A 21483-nucleotide genomic window follows, 5' to 3' on the forward strand; every position below is an offset into this window, starting at 1 on the left:
ATATAAAAACAAACATGGCACAGTGGTTACGGTGCCGGCCGCATGTACAGGAACTGGCAGGTTCAAACCCAGCACGGGCCAGCTGAACAACAATGACAACTGCAACAACAACAAAAATAGCCGGGCGTTGTGAAGGGTACCTGTAGTCTCAGCTACTTGGGAGGCTGGGAATTTCTCAAGCCCAAGAGTTTGAGGTTGCTTGTGAACTCTGACATCACAGCACTCTTCTGAGGGCAACATAGTGAGAATCTGTCTCCATTAAAAAAAAAAAAACAGACATGGGCATGAGTGTGTCCGTATACATGCACATGGGTCATGTCTGTGTTTATGCAGATTTACCTACATACATCTCCCTTTACCTGGTGAGGGGCTCCAGTGACAACTGCATATGTACCTACATCATGGGGGAGGGGCTGCCAAATGTACACAAATGTTGACACTCGTGCAAACAAGGCGAGGAAGTCGGGAGTTTTTGCAGTGTCCTTACAACCTTACTATTGATGAAGATTCTTTGCCTGACCAAACATTAGCCAGCCTCCTGAACTTTGCCCAGGCCTATCTGTGCATATCTTGTGAAATCAATTTTAGCAAGAATCGTACTACATCCATTTAGGAGAATCCCCTCCCTGCCCTCACTGTCTGATCACTCTGAGTGTCTGATGGAGTTGCTCATCCTCCTGGGGTCTGATCCCCTGGGCTGCCTTCAGCCAGAACCCCCTGACTCCTGAGTTCCATCTTAATAATTAGCTTTCCACCCTCTGACCCCCATCTGCTTCTGGGCTGTACACCCAGACCGGCCCACGACATGTTCAGAGCTCAGCCCAGTGTTGCCCCCATTGCAAAGCCCCATCGCCCCACTGTCTGTGCCAACTGGGATAGTCCTGAGTAGAATCAGCCTCACTGTGCTTTAACAGGTGTCATCGAATAACTGTAATTAACACTATGAATTTGAGGTGATCTCAGAATGGACACGTATGTGCTGTTATTCCTCATAGCCCCTCCATGGGAGCTAAGATTTTCAAAATCACTACCATCAGGATGACATGAAAGATTCCATTTTCATGGGACTACAGATAGCCCAGTGAGAGATGGTGACTTTCCTGCCCCTGCACCAGGGCGACCTCTGATAACTTCTCCCACCAAAGGACAACCGTGAGACTCCGTGTCCAGCCTGAGCCACCATAGGAGATGTGGAACTCCTCGTTGGAGAGAGCATGGGAAGGGGGGGAGGACCTGTGACCACCCCAGAGATGGGAGGAGACTTGTCCAAGACCGGCGAGCAGCTGGCCACCAGTATACTCCTTCCAGGGAACCAGACAATGCCACAGGAGCCCAAGAATCCCCAGCTGAGCCCTGGCTGAGATGTGATGAGGGGCTGTTATCTCAAGCACCAGGGAGGGTGCTTTTAGACAGCCACAGAGAACCAGCCTGTGTCCCCAGACTCAGTGGACTTTCCCTGGGAGATGAATGTGAAGCTATGAGACTCGTTCTCAGCAGTGTTACCACTTTGAAAGGCTCTTACTGGCTGGGCACCCCCAGGGGCTCACAGCACCCTGGGAGGCCAAGGTGGGAGGATGCTTGAGGCCAGGAGTTGGAGACCAGCCTGAGCAAGAATGAGACACACACACACACACACACACATGCACAGGTCCTCTATAAAACAGAAAAATTAGCTACACAAGGTGGCTGGCACCTGTAGTCCTAGCTACTTAGGAGGCTGAGGCAGGAGGATCATTTCAGTCCAGAACATGAAGACTGCAATGAATTATGATGATGCCCTCAACACTCCAATCTGGATTGACTGAGACTCTGTCTCAAATAATAAATAAATGATTACATAAATAAATAAGTACTATAATGTATTACTGCCATTCTAAAACCAAAAGCAAACTTTTGCCTCAAATTGATGGCCTCCTATGCCCCCAATCCCCCCAGGCATCTGCATGGGGGGAGACAGGGGGATGGGGCATCCCGGCCTCTCACAGGACACATGGGCTGCCTGCCAGGTGGGGGCTTGATGTAAAAGAGGGACACACCAATAGTCAATATGCAGAGGGCGAAGCTGTGTCACCATCACCGGGGATCCAGGGTGAGTAGGGGCTGCTAGGACAAGAACAGCGGGGCCCCACACAGGTGACTGTGTGCACCAAGGGAGAGACAGAGCAGACATCCCCCACCCAGGTGACCACAGGCTCCCACAAGCACCACACCCTCGCAGGCGTGCGCCCATGGCAGAAGTAGCTGACCCCTCCTGGCCCATCAGACCCTCCAGGAGGACCGCCCGGAGTCCCCAGCCCCAGGCTTCCCCCGCCCTAGGCAGGGACAGAGGCAGCTTCTCCCCTCCGGGCCACATACCCACTCCCAGCCCGGGCCAGGAGCCCCTGTGTCCACAGCGCCCCATCTCAGTGTCCAGGGCCCAGAGCACGCAGCGGTTTCCAAACTCTGACCTCCTTTGGAGATGACCACAGGCACAGCCAACTCTGCCCCCAACCTGACCGCGGGGTCCCGGCCCGCTCCGGTTGGACCGCCGAGCCTGTGCTGCCCCCGTACGGCTGCCAGCGGCATTGCAACCCTGGCTGCCCACGGGAGCCTCAGCGCTGGCCTGGGCTCCCTGACCCTGACTGTGGGAAGAGCGGGAGGAGGGGACGCGGGTGGCAGGGGGAAAGAGCAGGGCACCGGGTATAGGACAGGGCGGGCCACAGGTGTCAGCGGGGCGGGGCGGGACCCGGCATCTCCTTTGGCCAGATTCCGGTTCCACCCTGGGCTCAGGCAGGTCCCAGTCCGTGTGTCCAGAACTGGAATCCCCTCCTAGTCCTACCCCTTGAGGCTGAGGTGGCTCTTGCGGCCCTTGAACAGCCTGAAGGTGGGTCCTGCCCAGGGTCGCGCACACCGCGGGCGCTGTGCCGTGACCAGCCCTTGTCCTGTGTGGTGACCAGCTGTGTGCCCGCGTGGGCAAAGCAGGCACGTCGGGCTGTACCTGGTGACTCTGGCTACATCGGCCTCAGGGCCACCCTCCCATCTCCCTGGTCCGTGGGGTGTGCGCCTCTGCCCTCCTGCAGGGTGGGCAGCTGGGTGCCCCTGCGGTAAGGGGGTGGGGGGTTCGTTGGTGGGTGTTGTATTCGTACTGGCAGTTGAGGAACGACACCCCTGAGGCCCATGCCCCACGTGGCGCCCCGGGCTCTGTGCACATCCCTTCCACGGCTAAACTGCAGGAGGTCCCAAAGATGTACCAGGCTCCTGGTTAGGGACTCCAGGGCTTTACACCGGGACGAGAGAGGTTTCTAAGGACAAGGGTGCAGGAGCCTCTGTGGTGTCTGTCCCACTGCCTAAGGGAACTGGGCAGTGTTAAGCCCCCTGTAGCGCGCAGACCAGCGTCCCCAGCTGCCCCACCTGCATTCCAGCTTCCAGAACCTTCTGTGGGGCGCTCGGTTCCGCTGAGTCTGGCGGGAACTTCCTGCCCATCGGGTCCTGGGCACTAACAAGACCGGGCTGGGTTCAGCCTTTGGGGCTGGTCCAGGCTCTGGGGTGCTCGGGGTGCTCGGGACATCCACCTGAGTGGTCCCAGACCCTCGCGCCCCGCGGGGAGCACAGAGCTGGGGTCGGGCGCGCCCTGGTGGCGGTTCGCGCCGCTGCATGCTCTGCCAGCCTCAGGTCCAGGTAGAGGGGGGCAGAAGTCAGGGGGTCTCAGGTAAAGCGAGATATAAAAACAAACATGGCACAGTGGTTACGGTGCCGGCCGCATGTACAGGAACTGGCAGGTTCAAACCCAGCACGGGCCAGCTGAACAACAATGACAACTGCAACAACAACAAAAATAGCCGGGCGTTGTGAAGGGTACCTGTAGTCCCAGCTACTTAGGAGGCTGGGAATTTCTTAAGCCCAAGAGTTTGAGGTTACTTGTGAACTCTGACATCACAGCACTCTTCTGAGGGCAACATAGTGAGAATCTGTCTCCATTTAAAAAAAAAAAAAAAAACAGACATGGGCATGAGTGTGCCCGTATACATGCACATGGGTCATGTCTGTGTTTATGCAGATTTACCTACATACATCTCCCTTTACCTGGTGAGGGGCTCCAGTGACAACTGCATATGTACCTACATCATGGGGGAGGGGCTGCCAAATATACACAAATGTTGACACTCGTGCAAACAAGGCGAGGAAGTCGGGAGTTTTTGCAGTGTCCTTACAACCTTACTATTGATGAAGATTCTTTGCCTGACCAAACATTAGCCAGCCTCCTGAACTTTGCCCAGTCCTATCTGTGCACATCCTTAGAAAGAATCCTGCTACATCCATTTAGGAGAATCTCCTCCCTGCCCTCACTGTCTGATCACTCTGAGTGTCTGATGGAGTTGCTCATCCTTCTGGGGTCTGATCCCCTGGGCTGCCTTCAGCCAGAACCCCCTGACTCCTGAGTTCCATCTTAATAATTAGCTTTCCACCCTCTGACCCCCATCTGCTTCTGGGCTGTACACCCGGACCGGCCCACGACATGTTCAGAGCTCAGCCCAGTCTTGCCCCCACTGCAAAGCCCCATCGCCCCACTGTCTGTGCCAACTGTCCTGAGTAGAATCAGCCTCACTGTGCTTTAACAGGTGTCATCGAATAACTGTAATTAACACTATAAATTTGAGGTGATCTCAGAATGGACACGTATATGCTGTTATTCCTCATAGCCCCTCCATGGAAGCTGAGATTTTCAAATTCACTGCCATCAGGATGACATGAAAGATTCCATTTTCGTAGGACTACAGATAGACCAGTGAGAGATGGTGACTTTCCCGCCCCTATACCAGGGTGACCTCTGATAACTTCTCCCCGCCAAGGACAACCGTGAGACTCCGTGTCCAGCCTGAGCCACCATAGGAGATGTGGAACTCCTGGTTGGAGAGAGCATTGGAAGGGAGGGCCCCTGTGCCCACCCCAGAGGTGGGAGGAGACCTGTCCAAGACCTGCTAGCAGCTGGCCACCAGTAAACTCCTTCCAGGGAACCAGACAATGCCACAGGAGCCCAAGAATCCCCAGCTGAGCCCTGGCTGAGATGTGATGAGGGGCTGTTATCTCAAGCACCAGGGAGGGACTGCCTTTCAGCCTGTGTCCCCAGACTCAGTGGACTTTCCCTGGGAGATGAATGTGAAGCAGTATTACCATTTTGAAAGGCTCTTACTGGCTGGGCACCCCCAGGGGCTCACAGCACCCTGGGAGGCCAAGGTGGGAGGATGCTTGAGGCCAGGAGTTGGAGACCAGCCTGAGCAAGAGTGAGACACACACACACACATGCACACATCCTCTATAAAACAGAAAAATTAGCTACACAAGGTGGCTGGTGCCTGTAGTCCTAGCTACTTAGGAGGCTGAGGCAGGAGGATCATTTCAGTCCAGAACATGAAGACTGCAATGAATTATGATGATGCCCTCAACACTCCAATCTGGATTGACTGAGACTCTGTCTCAAATAATAAATAAATGATTACATAAATAAATAAGTACTATAATGTATTACTGCCATTCTAAAACCAAAAGCAAACTTTTGCCTCAAATTGATGACCTCCTATGCCTCCAATGCCCCCAGGCATCTGCATTGGGGGAGACAGGGGGATGGGGGATCCCGGCCTCCCACAGGACACATGGGCTGCCTGCCAGGTGGGGGCTTGATGTAAATGAGGGACATACCAATAGTCAATATGCAGAGGGCAAAGCTGTGTCACCATCACGGGGATCCAGGGTGAGTAGGTGCTGCTAGGACAAGAACAGTGAGACCCCACACGGGGGACTGTGTGCACCAAGGGAGAGACAGAGCAAACTTCCCCCACCCAGGTGACCACAGGCTCCCACAAGCCCCGCACCCTCGAAGGCGTGCACCCATCGCAGAAGCAGCTGACCCCTCCTGGCTCACCAGACCCTCCAGGAGGACGGCCCATAGGCCCCAGACCCAGGCTTCCCCTGCCCTATGCAGGGACAGAGGCAGCTTCTCCCCTCAGGGCCACATGCCCACTCCAACCGGGGCCAGGATACTCTGTGGCCCATCTCAGTGTCCAGGGCCCAGCGCAGGCAGCGGTTTCCAAACTCTGACCTCCTTTGGAGATGACCACAGGCACATCTGACGCCGCCCCCAACCAGACCGCGCCCCATCTCAGTGTCCAGGGCCCAGCGCAGGCAGCGGTTTCCAAACTCTGACCTCCTTTGGAGATGACCACAGGCACATCTGACGCCGCCCCCAACCTGACCGCGGGGCCCCGGGCCGGATCCGGCTGGACCGCGGGCCTCTGCTGCCCCCGTACGGCCGCCCAGCGGCATCGCATCCTGATTGCCCACAGGAGCCTTGGCGCTGACCTGGGCTCCTTGACCCTGACTGTGGGAAGCACGTGAGGAGGGGACGCAGGGGGAGAGGGCAGGGCACCGGGGATAGGACAGGGCGGGTCACGGGTGTGAGTGGAGCCGGGCGGGACCCGGCATCTCCTTTGGCCAGATTCGGGCTCCACCCTGAGCTCAGGCAGGTCCCAGTCCGTGTGTCCAGAACTGGAATCCCCTCCTAGTCTCACCCTTGGCCTGTAGGGCTCTTGAGGCCCTTGAACAGCCTGAAGGTGGGTCCCGCCCTGGGTCGCACACGCCATGGGCGCTGCATCGTGACCAGCCCCTGTCCTGTGACATGCTCAGCTGTGTGCGGGCGTGGGCAAAGCAGGTGTGTCGGGCGATACCTGGTGGCTCTGGCTACATCGGCCTCAGGGCCACACTCCCATCTCCCTGGTCCTTGGGGTGGGCGCCTCTGCCCTCCTGCAGGGTGGGAAGCTGGGTGACCCTGCTGTAAGGTGGGGGGGGTCGTTGGTGGGTGTTGTGTTCGTACTGGCAGTTGAGGGACTATGCCCCTGAGGCTCGCGTGCCCGACATGGGCGCCCCGTGCTCTGTGCACATCCCTTCCACGGCTAAATTGTTGCAGCACCTGCACCCCAGGCTCCAAAACCTTCTGTGGAACGTTGGTTGAAAGGACAACTTTGTTAGTGAAATAACAGGTAAAAAATCTAACCCACAGTCTCAATAATGGCTAAGGGCAGTCTTTTGAGCTGTCTAACAGCCAAAGAAGTCATTTTTCTCCCGTACAGGCTACTGGATGCAGGAGTGGAGAACTCACTAGGTACCCACGGCGGCGGGGGTGGAGAAAGATTTCTCACGCAAACATTAGGACGGTAGTCCCCACAGGCAGACGCCCCGGGGACACGGGGCCTGTCTGCGACTGGAACGCTGGCAAGGAGGGGCCTCCAGAGCAGGTGCCGGTGGCCAGCTCTGCCCAGAGCCGGCCTTTGCACCCCCTGGCGGCCGCCCTGTGCCGCTGCCAGCGTCCAGAGAGCGCCCACCAGGACCTTCCTAAAGCCACCCTGCCGGGCCAGGAGACCCTACAAAATTGTCATGCACAGTCTGGGAAGGTGGAACAGCCCAGGAGGTGGTGGCTACAGGGCCCACCCCTGCATGTGCGGAGGAAGTGGGCAAGGCAAGCAGGTGGTGCTCACAAACTGGAATTTTTAAAGAAAGATGCATTTCCAGTCCAGGCGTGGTGGCTCATACCTGTAGTCTAGCACTCTGGGGGGATTGCTTGAGCTCAGGAATTTGAGACCAGCCTGAGCAAGAGCGAGATCCCATCTCTGCTAAAGACAGAAAAATTAGGTGAGCACTGTGGCAGACGCCTGTAGAGTCCCTACCTATATACCGTCCTAATGTTTGCGTGAGAAATCTTTCTCTACCTCCAGAGGCTGAGGCAAGAGGATCACTTCACCCCAAGAGTTTGAGGTTGCTGTGAGCTATGACACCATGGCACTCTACCCAGGAAGATAGAATGAGACTCTGTCTCCAAAAACAACAAAAGTACATTTCCAAAGGGACTGGAAAGTACCAGAAGGATGCTAGAGGCTCAGGGAATGGTGCAGGAACCCAGGGCCATCAGATTCAACCACTTCTGGAGGAGCCGTGGTGGCATGAAAGTTGTAAGAATCAAAATTTAGGGGTTTTTAACTTAGGTTTAAAAACAAAACTGACAGAGATGCCCTGGCTGCTTTCTCTCATCTCTTACTATGTTCCTGCCCTGCCTCCCCTCTGCCCAGCCAGCAGCCAGGAGCCTGTTAATGCACCCAGGTGGCCAAGCAGAGGCAGGACCAAGGTGCCCTGCAAATCCAGGGAAGGCCCAAGCCGCTTCTGTCCCACCAGTTCCTCAACTCCCCACCCAGCAGAAGGGGGCCACCCAGGGAACATCTGAAGGACACAGTAGTAGAGGCTCATGCTGCTCCAGCAAGCTCTGCCTAGGAAGGGTCAGGAGAGAGAGTGGAAGACAGGAAGATGGTGGCTGGCAATGACCTCTCCAGGAAGCACCCAGGGCCGCAGCCTCCCCACACAACCAGAGGGCTCTGCAGTTCCGGTTGTTTGCTCCTGGGATCTGCCTTCCTCCCCTCATACACGGCCTCTCTGGGGTCTGCCCTCCCCTCATACATGGCCTCTCCGGGGTCTGCCTTCCTCCCCACCTACATGGTCAATCATTTCAATGGACTTTTTTTGCTCCTGGCAGAACTGGAAGCCCCTGATGCTCCTTCTCACAAGCTGGCCCTTAGCCGTACACATCATTTCCCATGGATTCTTCTTATATGATGCATCATCATAAAATTTTAATTGAAAGGGATGTGGCTAAATCACATGAGAGCTGGCTAACAAGAACACATTATGTTAAGACCAAATTCCACCACTGAAAGATCACCAGACACACATGCAAAAAACAAAAGAGTGACTTTATACAAACATGCTTGGGCCGTACCTCCGGCTGGACTCTGCTCAGAGGGGACGACCCCAAGGTAGAAATGATGGTGGGTTTTATACTCTTTGGCGTGATGCATTTTGGGTTTCCTGGGGGGAAACTGGGACCAAGTTGGGGAGTTGGTCAGCGCAGGGACTGAGGTAACTTAGGAGGTTTAGGATTGGCTGGCTCTATCAGGGACTGGCCCTACCTGAAGGCTGTGAGAACAAAGGAGTGCATGTTGGATTGGCTGGCTCTATCTGGAACTGACCCCACCAGGAGGCCGTGAGACTCCGGAGGGCGGGCTTTCCCTGGTTGTGGCTGGGGCACCAGGGCCAACTTTCACCCAGGGGGCGGCCTCTGAGAATCTCTCAGCCCCCCCGTGAAAGACCGACTCTGCACCCCCCCTTCACCCTGCTAACTAGCCTTTTTACCTTCTCTCTCTCTTATCCCCTATGTCTCCCATTGCCCTTAACATCTCTGGGTGGGAGTTAGTTAACATTGCAGTGTTGCAGTCAAAACCCTCTCTTTCCAGCAATTAAAGAGTTTCTACAAAGTTTGTTAAAAACTATTTTTTCTGGCTGCAAAACAAAACATGTGGTTGCTATGTTACAAGTAGTTTTGAGATAAGGTGCTGGCATCCTGCAGAAGACCCAAGGTCAATTACTCATTTAGAACTAGAGAAAAAAAAAAATGGTCTTCTTAAACTGTAGCCGTTTCCCCCTTCCCCCTTCTCTGCCCCACCACAAGGTTATGATTCGCCACCAGGCCCTTCAATTAACTTAAATAAAACTGAGATAATCTGGATCAATTCAAAAGCCTGGATTCAGATTTATATTTCAAAATTTGGGTTCACCAAGCATTTATCACACACCCCAAACCTGAGCAATCTAATATGGGTATAACAAAGAATTATGAAATCTAGAGAGCCTGTGTAGAACGACTTTGTGTTGGGAAAATAAGCTTCAATCCTTTGACATCTTTCTAATGCAGGGTGACCAAGTCAGCTTCCTGTGGCCCTGGACACTCAGCCAGACAGAGACACAGTTTTCCTGCTTCTGGATTTCACTGAGCAGCTCAGCTCTGGACAGCAGAGCTAGACTGAGATAAGCCCTGAAGTGTGTCCAGGCTGGCATGCAGTCTGGGTTAGACCTGGACACCACCCAGGACTAGGGACAGGTCACCGCACGGTCTGTCATTAGCATCAGAGTTAGCATAGACCTGCGCTAGGTCTCAATTACTCAGCACAGCAGAGTGATCTGCAGAATCAGTCAGCCAGAAACCCAACGGCTTAAGCAACAAAGACATGGTGGGATGTGCTCCATATGGGCACTCAGCCCAGGATGAGGAGGCCTCCTTCCTTAGCTGACCCCCTGGAACCCGCAGCCTAGGGGCTCTACAGCAGAGGCAGAGGCCACCTATGAGTTATGCTTTAGCCAAGAAGTGACACAGCCTGGCGAGGGGGGGGGGGACAGATAAGGGTTTGCTGACAAGAGTCAGGGCTCAGGCCTTGGTGAGGAGCATCAGCCTGTTCTGGGGCTAGTCAGGCTCTGTCGGGGCAGGAGTCCCACTGGCAGGTCCTCCTGTGCACCCACAGCCCCTCCACAGGCTGTGTCCTCAGGGGGACCAGTAGCTAAGACTTGGGAGCCCCCTGGTGGCCATCATGCACCACTGCAGTCCTGGAGATTCCATCCTGGCCACGCCAAGGGCAGGGGTCTCAGGTACTTGAGCTTTGTGGGTAACGCCACCTGCCAGGAATGCATGTCCTGCCTTCCAGCAAACCTTGCTGGAAAGTCCCAGCATAACATCACTTGCTTGGGAGGCCTACCCTGACCCAAAGCCACACAGTGGTTCTCCACCTGTGGGTCACCACCCACAGGAACTGTATTAAAGGGCTACGTTATTAGGAAGGTTGAGATCCACTGTGAGAAGGATCCCTCCGCGTGGCATGCCCCTGCTCTTGCCAGCATAGCAGACCACCCACACACCTGAGTGGCACCTGCCTCCTGGTAGGTTAGAGCCTCTCCCCTGTGAACTAAAATAGAATCTTAGCCCCCATGTGACTGAATGGACCAAGGGTCCCCCAGAAATACCCTAAAATTGAGTTGCTGCCATGAGAAGGCAGGTCTCACAGGGCTGATCATGCCCCTCCCTTCCTGGAGACATTGTTTGGGACTCATTAAGAGGCCTCGGGCTGTACAAGGCAAAGCTTCAACCCCACCTGGAGGTCCTCAACTTCCTTAACAGATCACTTGAGCCTCACTTTATGTCCTGAGGCTCATCTGTGATTAGCAGAATTCTCCATCTTAATTTTAAACACTCCAAGCCAAAGCATCATTTCTTTAACCAATTACAAATCAAAGAATCTTTAAACCCACCAACAACCTGAAATACCCCACTTCAAGATCTCCCACCTTTGAAGTAAACCAAACAGCTAAGCAACAGTAAGTCGTGAGAGAGGGGTGGTTAGTGCAGCTAAAATCCCAGGGAGGAGCTTCTTTCATGACAGTTGGTCCCCACCCCCAGTAACAACAGGTGATCCTCCTGTTGCTCCCACCCCAGCCCCACAGCAGCTCCAGCCCCAGTGCCAACACCAGCTCCAGCGCCCACTGAGGCTCCAGCCTCATCATCAGACCGGAGGCAGTGGCTAAAACCACAGCTCCGGGCAACACCCCTGCATCAGCACAAGCCCCAGTGCAGACCCTGCCGCCTTCACTGACTTGTCCAACCCTCCCAGGGCCCTTCCCGGGTGGCCACATGGTCAGACTGCACCCAGTCATTTCAGCCTTCGTCATGGACAGATATGAGTGACGAAATAAGAGAGCTGTCCGAGTTTACCAGAACCCTGCTGGGAACTGTTGACAAGCACTCAGTGGAAGCCACCAATTGCTTTTCAGTGCCCAGAAGATGAAGTGGCTGTTGACACGGAATTTACTAAAAACATGTATGAATTGCACAAAAAAAGTCTCTCCAAATGAGCTCATCCTGGATTGGCACACTACAGGCCTTGATATCACAGAACCCTCCGTTCATCTGCTCCATGAGTACTACAGGCAGGAGGCCCCAACCTCATGCACCTCACTGTGGACACAAGTCTCCAGAACAGCCGTGTGAGCATCAAAGCCTATGTCAGCACTTTAATGGGTATCCCTGGGAGGACCATGGGAGTGATCTTCACGCCTCTGACTGTGAATGAAGTACGCATGTTACCACAATGAGCGCACTGGAGTTGACCTGATCGTGAAGACCTGGTTCAGCCCCAACCCCGTGATTGGACTCTCAAGTGACTTGCAGCAAGAAGGAGGGCCACCAGGCACATCCAGGATGCCTTAGCATGGTGTCGCAGCATGCAGAGGGGATACTGTCCGGAAAGGTGTCAGTTGACAGGACTGTGGGTGCTTCTTGATGGGCCTGGTTAACCAAGTACCCAAATAGCTCCTGGTGACTTCAAGACCGTGCTCAACAGCAATATCATGACCTGCTGGTGGTGACCTACCTGGCCAGTCTCACACAGTCACAGATTTCCCACCCTGAGAAACTTGTAGACCTGTGAATGGGCCCCAGGCAGCACTCCTGCCAGTCTGGGTCTCAACCTAGGACTCAGAATGAGTAAAGAAGAAATGATTTCTTTGTGATCTTGAGTCACACTGAGCCAGTCAAGCTGTGACTCTAATAAACATGGCCTACCTTTTGTAAATAAAAAAAAAAAAAATCCCAGGGAGGAGGGTTGAAGTGCTGTGTGACTTTACACTTGGTGACAAAACTTACGGTTAAGCATAGAAACAAAAATTCACTGGTGTGTTTTTCATCCACACAATTGAATATTATTCAGCCTTAAAAGGTAAGGATTTCAGTCAGGTGTGATGGCTCACACCTGTAATCCCAGCACTCTGGGAGGCTGTGGTGGGTGAATAGCTTGAGCTCAGGAGCTCAAGACCAGCCTGAGCAAGAGCAAGACCCCATCTCTACTAAAAATGGAAAAATTAGCTTGATGTGGTGTTGAGCACCTGTTGTCCCAGCTACTCAAGCAGCTGAGGCAGGAGGATCACTGGGGCCCAGGAGTTTGAGGTTTCTGTGAGTTATGATGCCACAGCACTCTCCCCAGGGCAACAGAGTGAGACATATATATATATATATATATATATATATATTAAACAGCAGACATTCACTTCTCACATCTGTAAGGGCTGGAAGTCCAATGTCATGGTGCCAGTATGGTTGGGTCCTTGGTGAAGGCCACCCTCTATCTTCTCTCTACATCACTGAAGGGCAGGGAGTGGAAGCTCAGCCCTCTTCCCCTTCTGACAGGGAAAGGAGTCCAATCATGGGCCCACACTCATAAAAGCCCCACTTCTAATACTGTCACACTGGCCATTAAGAACATTGATAGCAGCACTGTTCACACTGGCAAAAATCTGGAAGCTACCCAAATATCCATCGACAGGAGCAGGATTGCAAAATGTGGGATATCCACACAGAAATTAGTAATTGGCACTGGGTATGAACAAGCCAAACTGCATAACAGTATGAATGAAACTGAATAAAATATGAGGAAAAAACATCACAGAAGACTGGATTACAGCATGACACCCTTTCATAAAGTCAAAAACAACTAAAAAAGAAAAGTAGACACTCCAGGAATACATATAGATTCAATAAAAGCGTGCAAACAGGAGCGCGAAGGAATGGCACTCTGGAGTTCAGGGTGCCAGGGTCTCAGCACGCAGGGGAGCCCCAGTCCCTGCAGGCTATTTTCACAATCCGGGCTTTTGTTTTGGGTGGTGAGTTTGCAAGTGTTTACTGCATTATGAAAAATAACAAATTAAGGAACTAAATATGTTTAAAAATGCACCCAGTTTTGTCCCATGAATGATGGCCCCTCCTTTCTTTACAATTGAGATTGACTCCCAGAAAAGAAAACTGTGGGCATTACATAGACAGAACTGCTCTAAATCACTAAGAAAGAAACAATCTAGTAGAAAAATGGAATCTGAACAGGCAGTTCACAGAAGAGAAGCAAAGAATGTCCCCTAAACTCACAGATAATCAAGGAAATGACAATTAAAGCAAGTGGGCAGTGCTTCGGCTCTGTCTAGGGGGGAAACGGGCAAGTCTACCAATCCAGGCCATCAGAGCTCAGCAATGGGACTCTCCCATGCTGCTGGTAGAATGTAAATCAGGCTAAGGTTTGGGGGAAAACACTGTGAAAAATCTAATAACAGAAGAATTCACCTGGGCACATGTGCACCCAAAACACAGACCCCTTTTGCTGAGCTCCCTGGCATCTCAGTGCACCAGGTATCTAAGTAAGTTCTGGACAGCAGGGTGTAAGCATGTGCTTCATGTCCCCTTTCAACCTGTGCAGCCCACCGTCTGCTACAGCCGAGACCTGGACACAGCAGCTCTCCAGAATATGACCTGCACCAAGGCAACAATAACAAGGACCTCTGTCCCTGACAGCCACGAGCGAGGGATGAACACCTGCACTATTTAAGCAACACCAGCATCCTAGTCCCTGTTTCCAGTCACGGTTTACCTGAACAGCCATTTCCCGCGGGGCATTGCAGGTCATGCCCTAACAAGGCAGGATAAGCCTATGTGCCAACATTTGGAGATTGCTTATTCACTTCCAAGGCCTCCTGTCGTAGAGAAGTTGGGGGACTGAACTCCATGGTACTGGTCAAGGACCCAGGCCACTCTCTGCACCCAGCAAAGTATTGACTAACTATAAATTTAGTCTAGACTAAAAAGGCTTTGAAGATGTAACCACTTTAAGATAGGAATATACTGTGTAACCTGTAACCTATGAGGACTCTGTTTAAGTATACGATGATGAGTAATAACATTGCTGATGCTTAATATGAGAATATAAAAGTAACAAAGGTGAAGAGGAGGCCGAACAGCTCTTTGAGGAGATATCCTTGCTATTCTCCAAATTGCTGGCTTTTTTATAAATAAAAATGAAATTATTGATCTCTTATCCACCTCTCCATTGATTGGTTTGGGTGACAGGCATATGGAGTCCAGCAACACCTGCTATATGGTTTGAATGTACCCTCCAAAATGCAAGTCAAAATTTAATTGCAACTGCTTTGTGGCCTCCTGCCTCCTCCCCCCGCCCCAGGCTGGTGCATTAGCAAGCAGGACTCTTGCAAAGACAGAAGTGGCCAGCAGAGCCAAACTTGGCAATGGCTATTATGGCTTTTTCATCTGGCGTCATCAGTTAGTAGGTCTCCATTATTTCACTGCACAAAATGAAACTGATAACGTGAAGCTTTACATATTAAGATGAGTGAGTTCAATTTCACTAAATTGGGTTTTTATTATTATAAGGCTATTTTCCTACAGAAAATGTGAGTATGCTCCAGAATGGAAGATGAAGGGTCAGAAGTTCAAATGTTCTCTGAGTGGCCCATCTCGTGTCTGTGAGGTAGACACAGCAGGTGAAGCTGGGCCTGACCCAGCCCCTCCTCACCACTTAGGGAAATGGGAGAACACAGCTGGTCCCTCTCTGCTCAGAGAAGGGGAATAGATGGGGCTTCAACCAGGCCAAACCTCGGCAAAGCAGCGACAGAACTTCCCCAGACTTGGACTTTGCTTTGGGAATCACCTAGGAAGAAAAATGATCAACACAGGGTGGATGACACAGCACTGAAGCTGGGTGGCCTCAGTGAGGGTTTAATTGGACAGTGCTTTGTCTGGGGATTGAAACTTGTGCTGGCATGATTAGATGGTCACAACGAAGGCTTATACATGATCAAAAGTGACCAGCAGCTTGCAGCTCTGCAGAAGGCAAACTAGACCAAGTAGCTGAGTATTTTTCATGCCACATCAGAGACCCCTAGGTAATGTCAAAGAGAGAGTGGGCTCCTGTCAGCTGAGTGTGCAGCACCCCCCCCAGGCCCTCCCACCCCCCACAAGGAAGCACAACCACACCAGCGCTCCCGCTGCCCACTGTGCTCTAAGGAAGTCTTTTGTCTCAGACTCAGGAGTCCTGCCCGAGTCCCTGACACTGCGGCAGGCTCACCTGGTGGCCTGAGAGCACTCACAGTAACCACTTTCCCCACTGCCAGCAAAAGAGACTGGGATTGTCCTGGAATGGGCTCTGGGTGGGCCTGGGACCTGGAAAAGGTTCTGGGCACACAGAGGGCACACATGCTGAGCACGTCCTGGGAAGACTTTCCTACCAAGAGAGGGGATCGCAGGAGGAGGCTCTGCTCCTCTCCTCCATTTGTGAGATGATGTGACACCAGATGTTGTCATGGCCCCTTATAATGACTCAGGGTGACATCGCCAACCCTCCAAGATGGCAAATGAGGGTGCAAAGCCCCTGGGTCCTCTGAGGCATGGCCGTGCTGTCCAAGCTTCTCCTGACCCTGGAGAAGCTTGCCTCCTACTTCCACCAAGCAAGATGCATCCTGGCTGCAGTCTGTTCTCCATGTTAAGGGGCTGAGTTCAGTGGGAGGGTTACCAGGCCCGGGTTTCCTTGGAGCAGGATGGGAAGGATGGGAAGCTCCTGAGGTCCTGGGTGCCAGGGGAGCTACAGCAGGACAGGCCCTGGGGGCCTCAGGTGTACCTGGGCAAGAGACATGAGGCTTTGGTTCAGCCTTAGATGGCAGCATGTCAGAGCTGCCCAAGCATCTGAAATGTGGTGTCTCCCCAGGACAGCTCAGTCTAGGAGTGGCGGATCCCATTCTTGAGTTCAGCAGGGAACATGTGCATGGCTTTTCTCTCTGACCCTGACTGATTCTCATATCCTCATAGCCTGAGGGAGGATGATGGGAATGGCATCTGACATTGCTGGGGGCAGGGGGCTGCAAGGGCACAAAGGGCCCTGGTGATGAGAGGTGGGCTAGGCCATGAAGGGCCCAGTGCCCAGAACAACCCCCTCCTCAGGACATGACCTACACTGCCCACTTTCTCTCCTCCTCAGCACCCCGCCCCCTTCCTGGCCCAAAGTTTCTGGGCACTTGGCTGCAGAATGACCTTCCCACTGACCGGCCTCCATCACTGACCAGCCTCCATTCTCGGCCAGGCCCTGCTCAGCATCCCACCCTGTTCTCAGTTCCCAAGCCCTTCCAAATGCCTCCTGGAATCACACAGCACTCCTCCCCCAGGGAGCAGGGAACCCAGTCTTCACCTCCATGCTGCGGCCAGCCACAGCTGTGGGTCCCTGTGCATGGCTCTTGGGATGACTCAGCTGTCCCCAGGACAGCTGACCATCTGGCCTCTTCACAGTGTGGCTGTGCCCAGGCATCAGCCCCCCACATACTCAGGGACGGTCCTACCTGAGCTGTGCATTGGCTCCAGTAGACATTCACCAGGATTTGCGAACTGACAGAGGCCTCAGTGAGAGGACTGGGGACTGACTGGCTGGCTTCTCTGCTACATCTGGCCATTGCAGGCCATCTCAGGAAGCTGAGGAGGGGCAGGCTGGAATACAACCTGGGAGACCCCAGAAAACAGATGCCTTGGGCCTCAAGCCTGATAAAGGCCTTTGGTTTCTAGCCCTCCTGTGGCTACAGCTGTGGTCAATGTCATGGTAACAGTGGGTGCAGGCATGAGCCTTGGGGACAGTCTGTTTGGATGCCCTCAGAGACACAGTCACAGGGCAGGGGCCATTAAACCAAGTCAGGACTGCTGGAGGCAGGGTCCCTGGCTCCTTGGGAGAGAGACATCTGGGACCTGGACCCCCACCACAGGATGCTGCTGGGGAGGGTGTGGAGGCACAGGGGGTGGTGTTGATCAGTGCTGAGGAGCATGGTGAGCCTGGCCACACCCCCAAACAGGCCAGGCAGAGCTGGGAGCATGCAGGCAAGGGTGCCTGGGGGTCGGCAAGCCACTGGCCTCTTCTCTACACACCAGGTGGCCACCCACCCCACCTCTGACACACAGACATGGGGGCAATCCAGGCAAAGCTGGCCCCACACCTCCCCAGACCCAAGGACCAGCAAGGGTCCTCCAGGAAGAGCCAAAATAGGACACCAGGGGCAGCATAGGGCCTAGGACCTCCACAACCCCACCCATCAGTCCTCACACTGCCCGTCTTCTCCCACAGGACTTGCCAGTGAGGTGCCCAGAGCCAGGGCTGCTGCAGACTCATCTTCACTGGGAGACTGCAGGGCAGGCTGGGGGTTGCTGGCTGAAGCCCGACTTGTAAAATTGCTGCTGCCCCTCAGGCCCCACCCAGTGGCCCCTAACCTAGACCACACATTGGCAAGAACATGCCAGGCCCTGCCCCAATCCTCACAAGATTCCCAAAGCCCCCCTATCCTGACCTGTGGCCTCTCCAAGGCTTCCTGTGGGGCTCACTGGCAATGTAGGCACAGTCCCACCCCCTCACACAGACTCCTATGGGAGTCTACAGAGGAGGGTGTGGTCAAAGGGTCAGAAGCCACATCTGACAAAGGCAGGGTTATAGCCACAGAGGTAGCCCCTGTGCAACTGAGGACAGTGGCCTGAAAGACAGGTGACTCCCCAAGGCCAGACCCCAGGCGGTAGCTAGCTGGCCATGGGAGTGGGGCCACAGCAGTCTTTTCAGGCCCTGTCACCTGCCACTATCCTCCAGTCACACCCTTGACCTCCACAGTCGTCAGGAGAGGCACTCAGGGAGGACACAGCAAGTTTCACACCCTTCTGAGTGGTTACAGCAAAACCTTGCCACTGGTGAGCTACAGGGACACAGGAAGTGGAGACCAATGTGGTGAACCCCGCCTGGCACACCAAGGGGGGTCTCTAGGGCAGGTGCACCATGGGCAGTGCATACATACAACCATCTCCAATCACAACAGGCATTTTAGCACCTTCACGGCCTCCTCCCAAAGGCTACCGACCCTCCTGGGCCTGTTGAAGCCCCAGGTCACATCACAGATGCAGGGCCTTGCAGATGGGAGCAATAGGTGTGCCACCTGGGTCAGACACTGCCAGCCCCATGAGTGTCTGGAAAAAGGCCAACAGGGCTGGTGTGGGGGACCAGGCTCCAGGACCCAGGCCTCGGCATACAACATCAATGAGGAAGCAAAGCCAGCACCTGATCCCAACTGGCTTTGGATCCCAGGCTGGAGGAGCCCACCAGCAGGGAGGGAGGAGAACCTGGGGGGTTGTGGGACTCCTAGGCTTGAGGTGGGGGAGACATAGGACCAGGATGCCCATGGCATGGGAAACAGAGGTTCAAGGTACCCCAGGAAGAACAGAGCAGAGTTTGGCCATGGTCCCTCTGAAGATGGGAACAGTGAGCCCAGAGTAGCTGAGCTCCTGAGGGCCACCAGGAAGAGTCCTGGGAAAGGACTGGCCAGCCACCAGACCAATACCCGATACGGCCTTCTCAGCTCCCTTTCACGCACCCAAGCCAGCCGTTAAAGACACAGATTGTGAAATAGGCAAAGCAGTGCAGCCTCTGATACAAAACTGTAAACACGAGTCTTTAAAATGACAGGGGTCTCCTTGGCCCCAAACTCCGAGCCAGAGGCCCCCACTGCCCTCCCTGCCAACCCGGCAGCCCATCAGGCAAGGACAGACCACCTCTGCTTTGCTGATGCCCAGGCCTCAAAAACTGCCTGGCTGGTGGGGTGGGCTGAGAGTCCGTGGTCCGAGGGATTCCTGAGATGAAGAAGCCACCGCGCCACGCACCGGCACTCTCCGTACCTGCCCCCAGGGGGCGCCCGACCCTACCCTATCCCATGCAAACCGCACACAGTGTCTCTGTGCCCCATTGTCGTCCTCGCAACCGCTCCGGCCCTGTCACGTGTCCAAGACGTCACGCGTGGGCGAGGGCCCGTGGGGGCGCCCAGGTGGGCCGTGCAATGGCGGGGGCTGCGGCACGGAGTTGCGCTGAGAGGGTGGTGGCTGCAGCTCCAGGGCGAGCGCAGGTGGCGGAAAGTCGCGCACCTGGCGGCGGTACTCCAGGAAGGTGCAGGCCTTGGTGGCAAGAGCCACCACATTCTTGCCCACGAAGATAGCCGAGACGCGACTGTCGCGGAAGAGCGCCATGTTGGCGGCGCGCGCCAGCACGGCGACCACGTTGACAGTGGCAAGGCTGAGCACCGGGTAGAGCATCATCTTCTGCGGCGCGATGTGCTCGCCCTGCATGCTGACCTCGCTGAGCGCCACACACGGAAGCACCAGCAGCAGCATGTAGCAGTAGAAGAAGGTGAGGCCCTCGGCCCACAGCGGCAGCCCGGTGCGCGGCGGCTCCCACAGGTTGGCCTGCATGTCCAGCAGGTCCAGCAGGTCGAGCGCCACCCAGAAAAGGCGACCGCGCAGGTCCTCGCGCTTACGGAAGGTGCGCACGTACTCCATGCGGTCCAGCGCCACCAGCAGAAGGAAGAGGCCCGGCACGCAAACCGACAGCAGCAGCGTCAGCGCCTTGCGCGCCACGGGGTCGCCCGCGCCGCGTCGCGCCTTATAGTTCTGGAAGATGAAGTAGAGCTTGATCTCCAGCACGAAGATGTAGAGGAACCAGAGGATCATGGCGTAACCGCGCTTGGCCGTGCGCACCTCGGCGCCCACCCACACGGCCACGTAGCGCAGCACTAGCAAGAAGCACACATCGCCCACCAGCACTATGATGCACACGCCGATCTTGCGCGGGCCTTGGTTCTGCTCCACCAGGTACGCGTCCATTACAGCCATGCTGCCCATGATCACCAGCGTAGTCAGGCACACGTGGCGCCGGTCCGGCGGCGGCAGCACCATGGTCAGCCGCCCGGGCCCCGGCCTGGGCGCGCGCGGCCCCCACACGAGGCGGGACGAGGCCCTGCGGCGGCCGGAGCGCGGCGGCGCTCGGCAGCACTCAGCCCGCAGGCATGGCGCGGCACGGCCAGGCGCAGGGCCTGTCCACCTGCCCAGTGGGTGCCACCGCTTCCCTCCGGCGAGCTCGGAACCTGGGAAAACCAGAGGAGAGAGGGTCAGGGTGCGGACCAGGCGTGGCCTCGGGACCACAGAGGGCCCGGCGCGCGGGGGTCCTCCCTCCAAGTCCCGCAGTGTGTTTTCTGAGCGGGCGCCGTCCCGGTGCCGGACGCCCGAGGCCTCTGTCCCACGCACGCGCCAATGGGCAAACCGGAGACCGGGAGCCGTGGAGCTGGGCCTCCAGGGGGCGCTGCAGCCCCACCTGCGGGACTAAGCCCTCGTTCCCATCACTGCCAGGAAGGACACGCAACGGAAGTGTTCTCTCCCCGCCGCGCGTTCCCGAAGCCCGGGTGGTTTGTCACTGCTGGGCCCGCGCCACCGTCCCTCCCAGCTCTGACGGCTGGACCTCACGCCTGTGCTGCCCGCCCCAGTCCATTTCCGTAGGGTGCTGGACGTCCTCCCTTCCAGCCGGCGCCACACTGGGCAGACAGCGAGGCCTACCCTTCTCTTCCATCGCTCAGTGAGTGCCCAAGGAGACCTAGGACCCCGTCCCTGGAGGCAGGGCTCGGGACAGGCTTTCTGAGCCAGGAATGAGAGTCCTCCAAGTCTTTGTAGTCCCCACCATCTCTTACCAGCCAAGGCAGATTCAACCTCCCCTCCTGGTCCGGGCAGACCTCCCTCTGCCCTGCTCCCACCATAGCTCCCCATTGCCCTGGACCAGTGTTCTCTTGTCCTGGTTGCATCGCCCTCTGCACCAGCACACCCACACTGCTCCTCTGCACTGGTGGGCCCCTGCCGCTGGCTCCCGTCCACCTTCCTCTGCAAACTCAAGAAGCCAGCCCAAGAAGAAGCACCCCCAT

General features: G+C 55.3%; 1 protein-coding gene and 1 pseudogene across 1 annotated transcript; one reads left to right on the forward strand and one right to left on the reverse strand.

The window, feature by feature from the left end:
• Positions 1 to 6192: 6192 nt before the first annotated feature.
• LOC128587728 (eukaryotic translation initiation factor 3 subunit F-like) lies at positions 6193 to 12429 on the forward strand (annotated as a pseudogene).
• Positions 12430 to 15697: 3268 nt separating this feature from the next.
• Positions 15698 to 20481, reverse strand: TMEM121 (transmembrane protein 121). Its single transcript, XM_053594121.1, has one exon. The coding sequence runs from the start codon at positions 20468 to 20470 to the stop codon at positions 19517 to 19519; it is 954 nt and encodes a 317-aa protein (XP_053450096.1). The 5' UTR covers positions 20471 to 20481; the 3' UTR covers positions 15698 to 19516.
• Positions 20482 to 21483: the final 1002 nt, after the last annotated feature.

The sequence above is a fragment of the Nycticebus coucang genome, chromosome 6 (assembly GCF_027406575.1).
Source record: "Nycticebus coucang isolate mNycCou1 chromosome 6, mNycCou1.pri, whole genome shotgun sequence".
Classification (NCBI taxonomy): domain Eukaryota; kingdom Metazoa; phylum Chordata; class Mammalia; order Primates; family Lorisidae; genus Nycticebus; species Nycticebus coucang.

What these genes read in the sequence shown, in the direction of transcription:
- TMEM121 (XM_053594121.1), bottom strand. Translation starts at nt 20,470, where the DNA reads ATGGTGCTGCCGCCGCCGGACCGGCGCCACGTGTGCCTGACTACGCTG.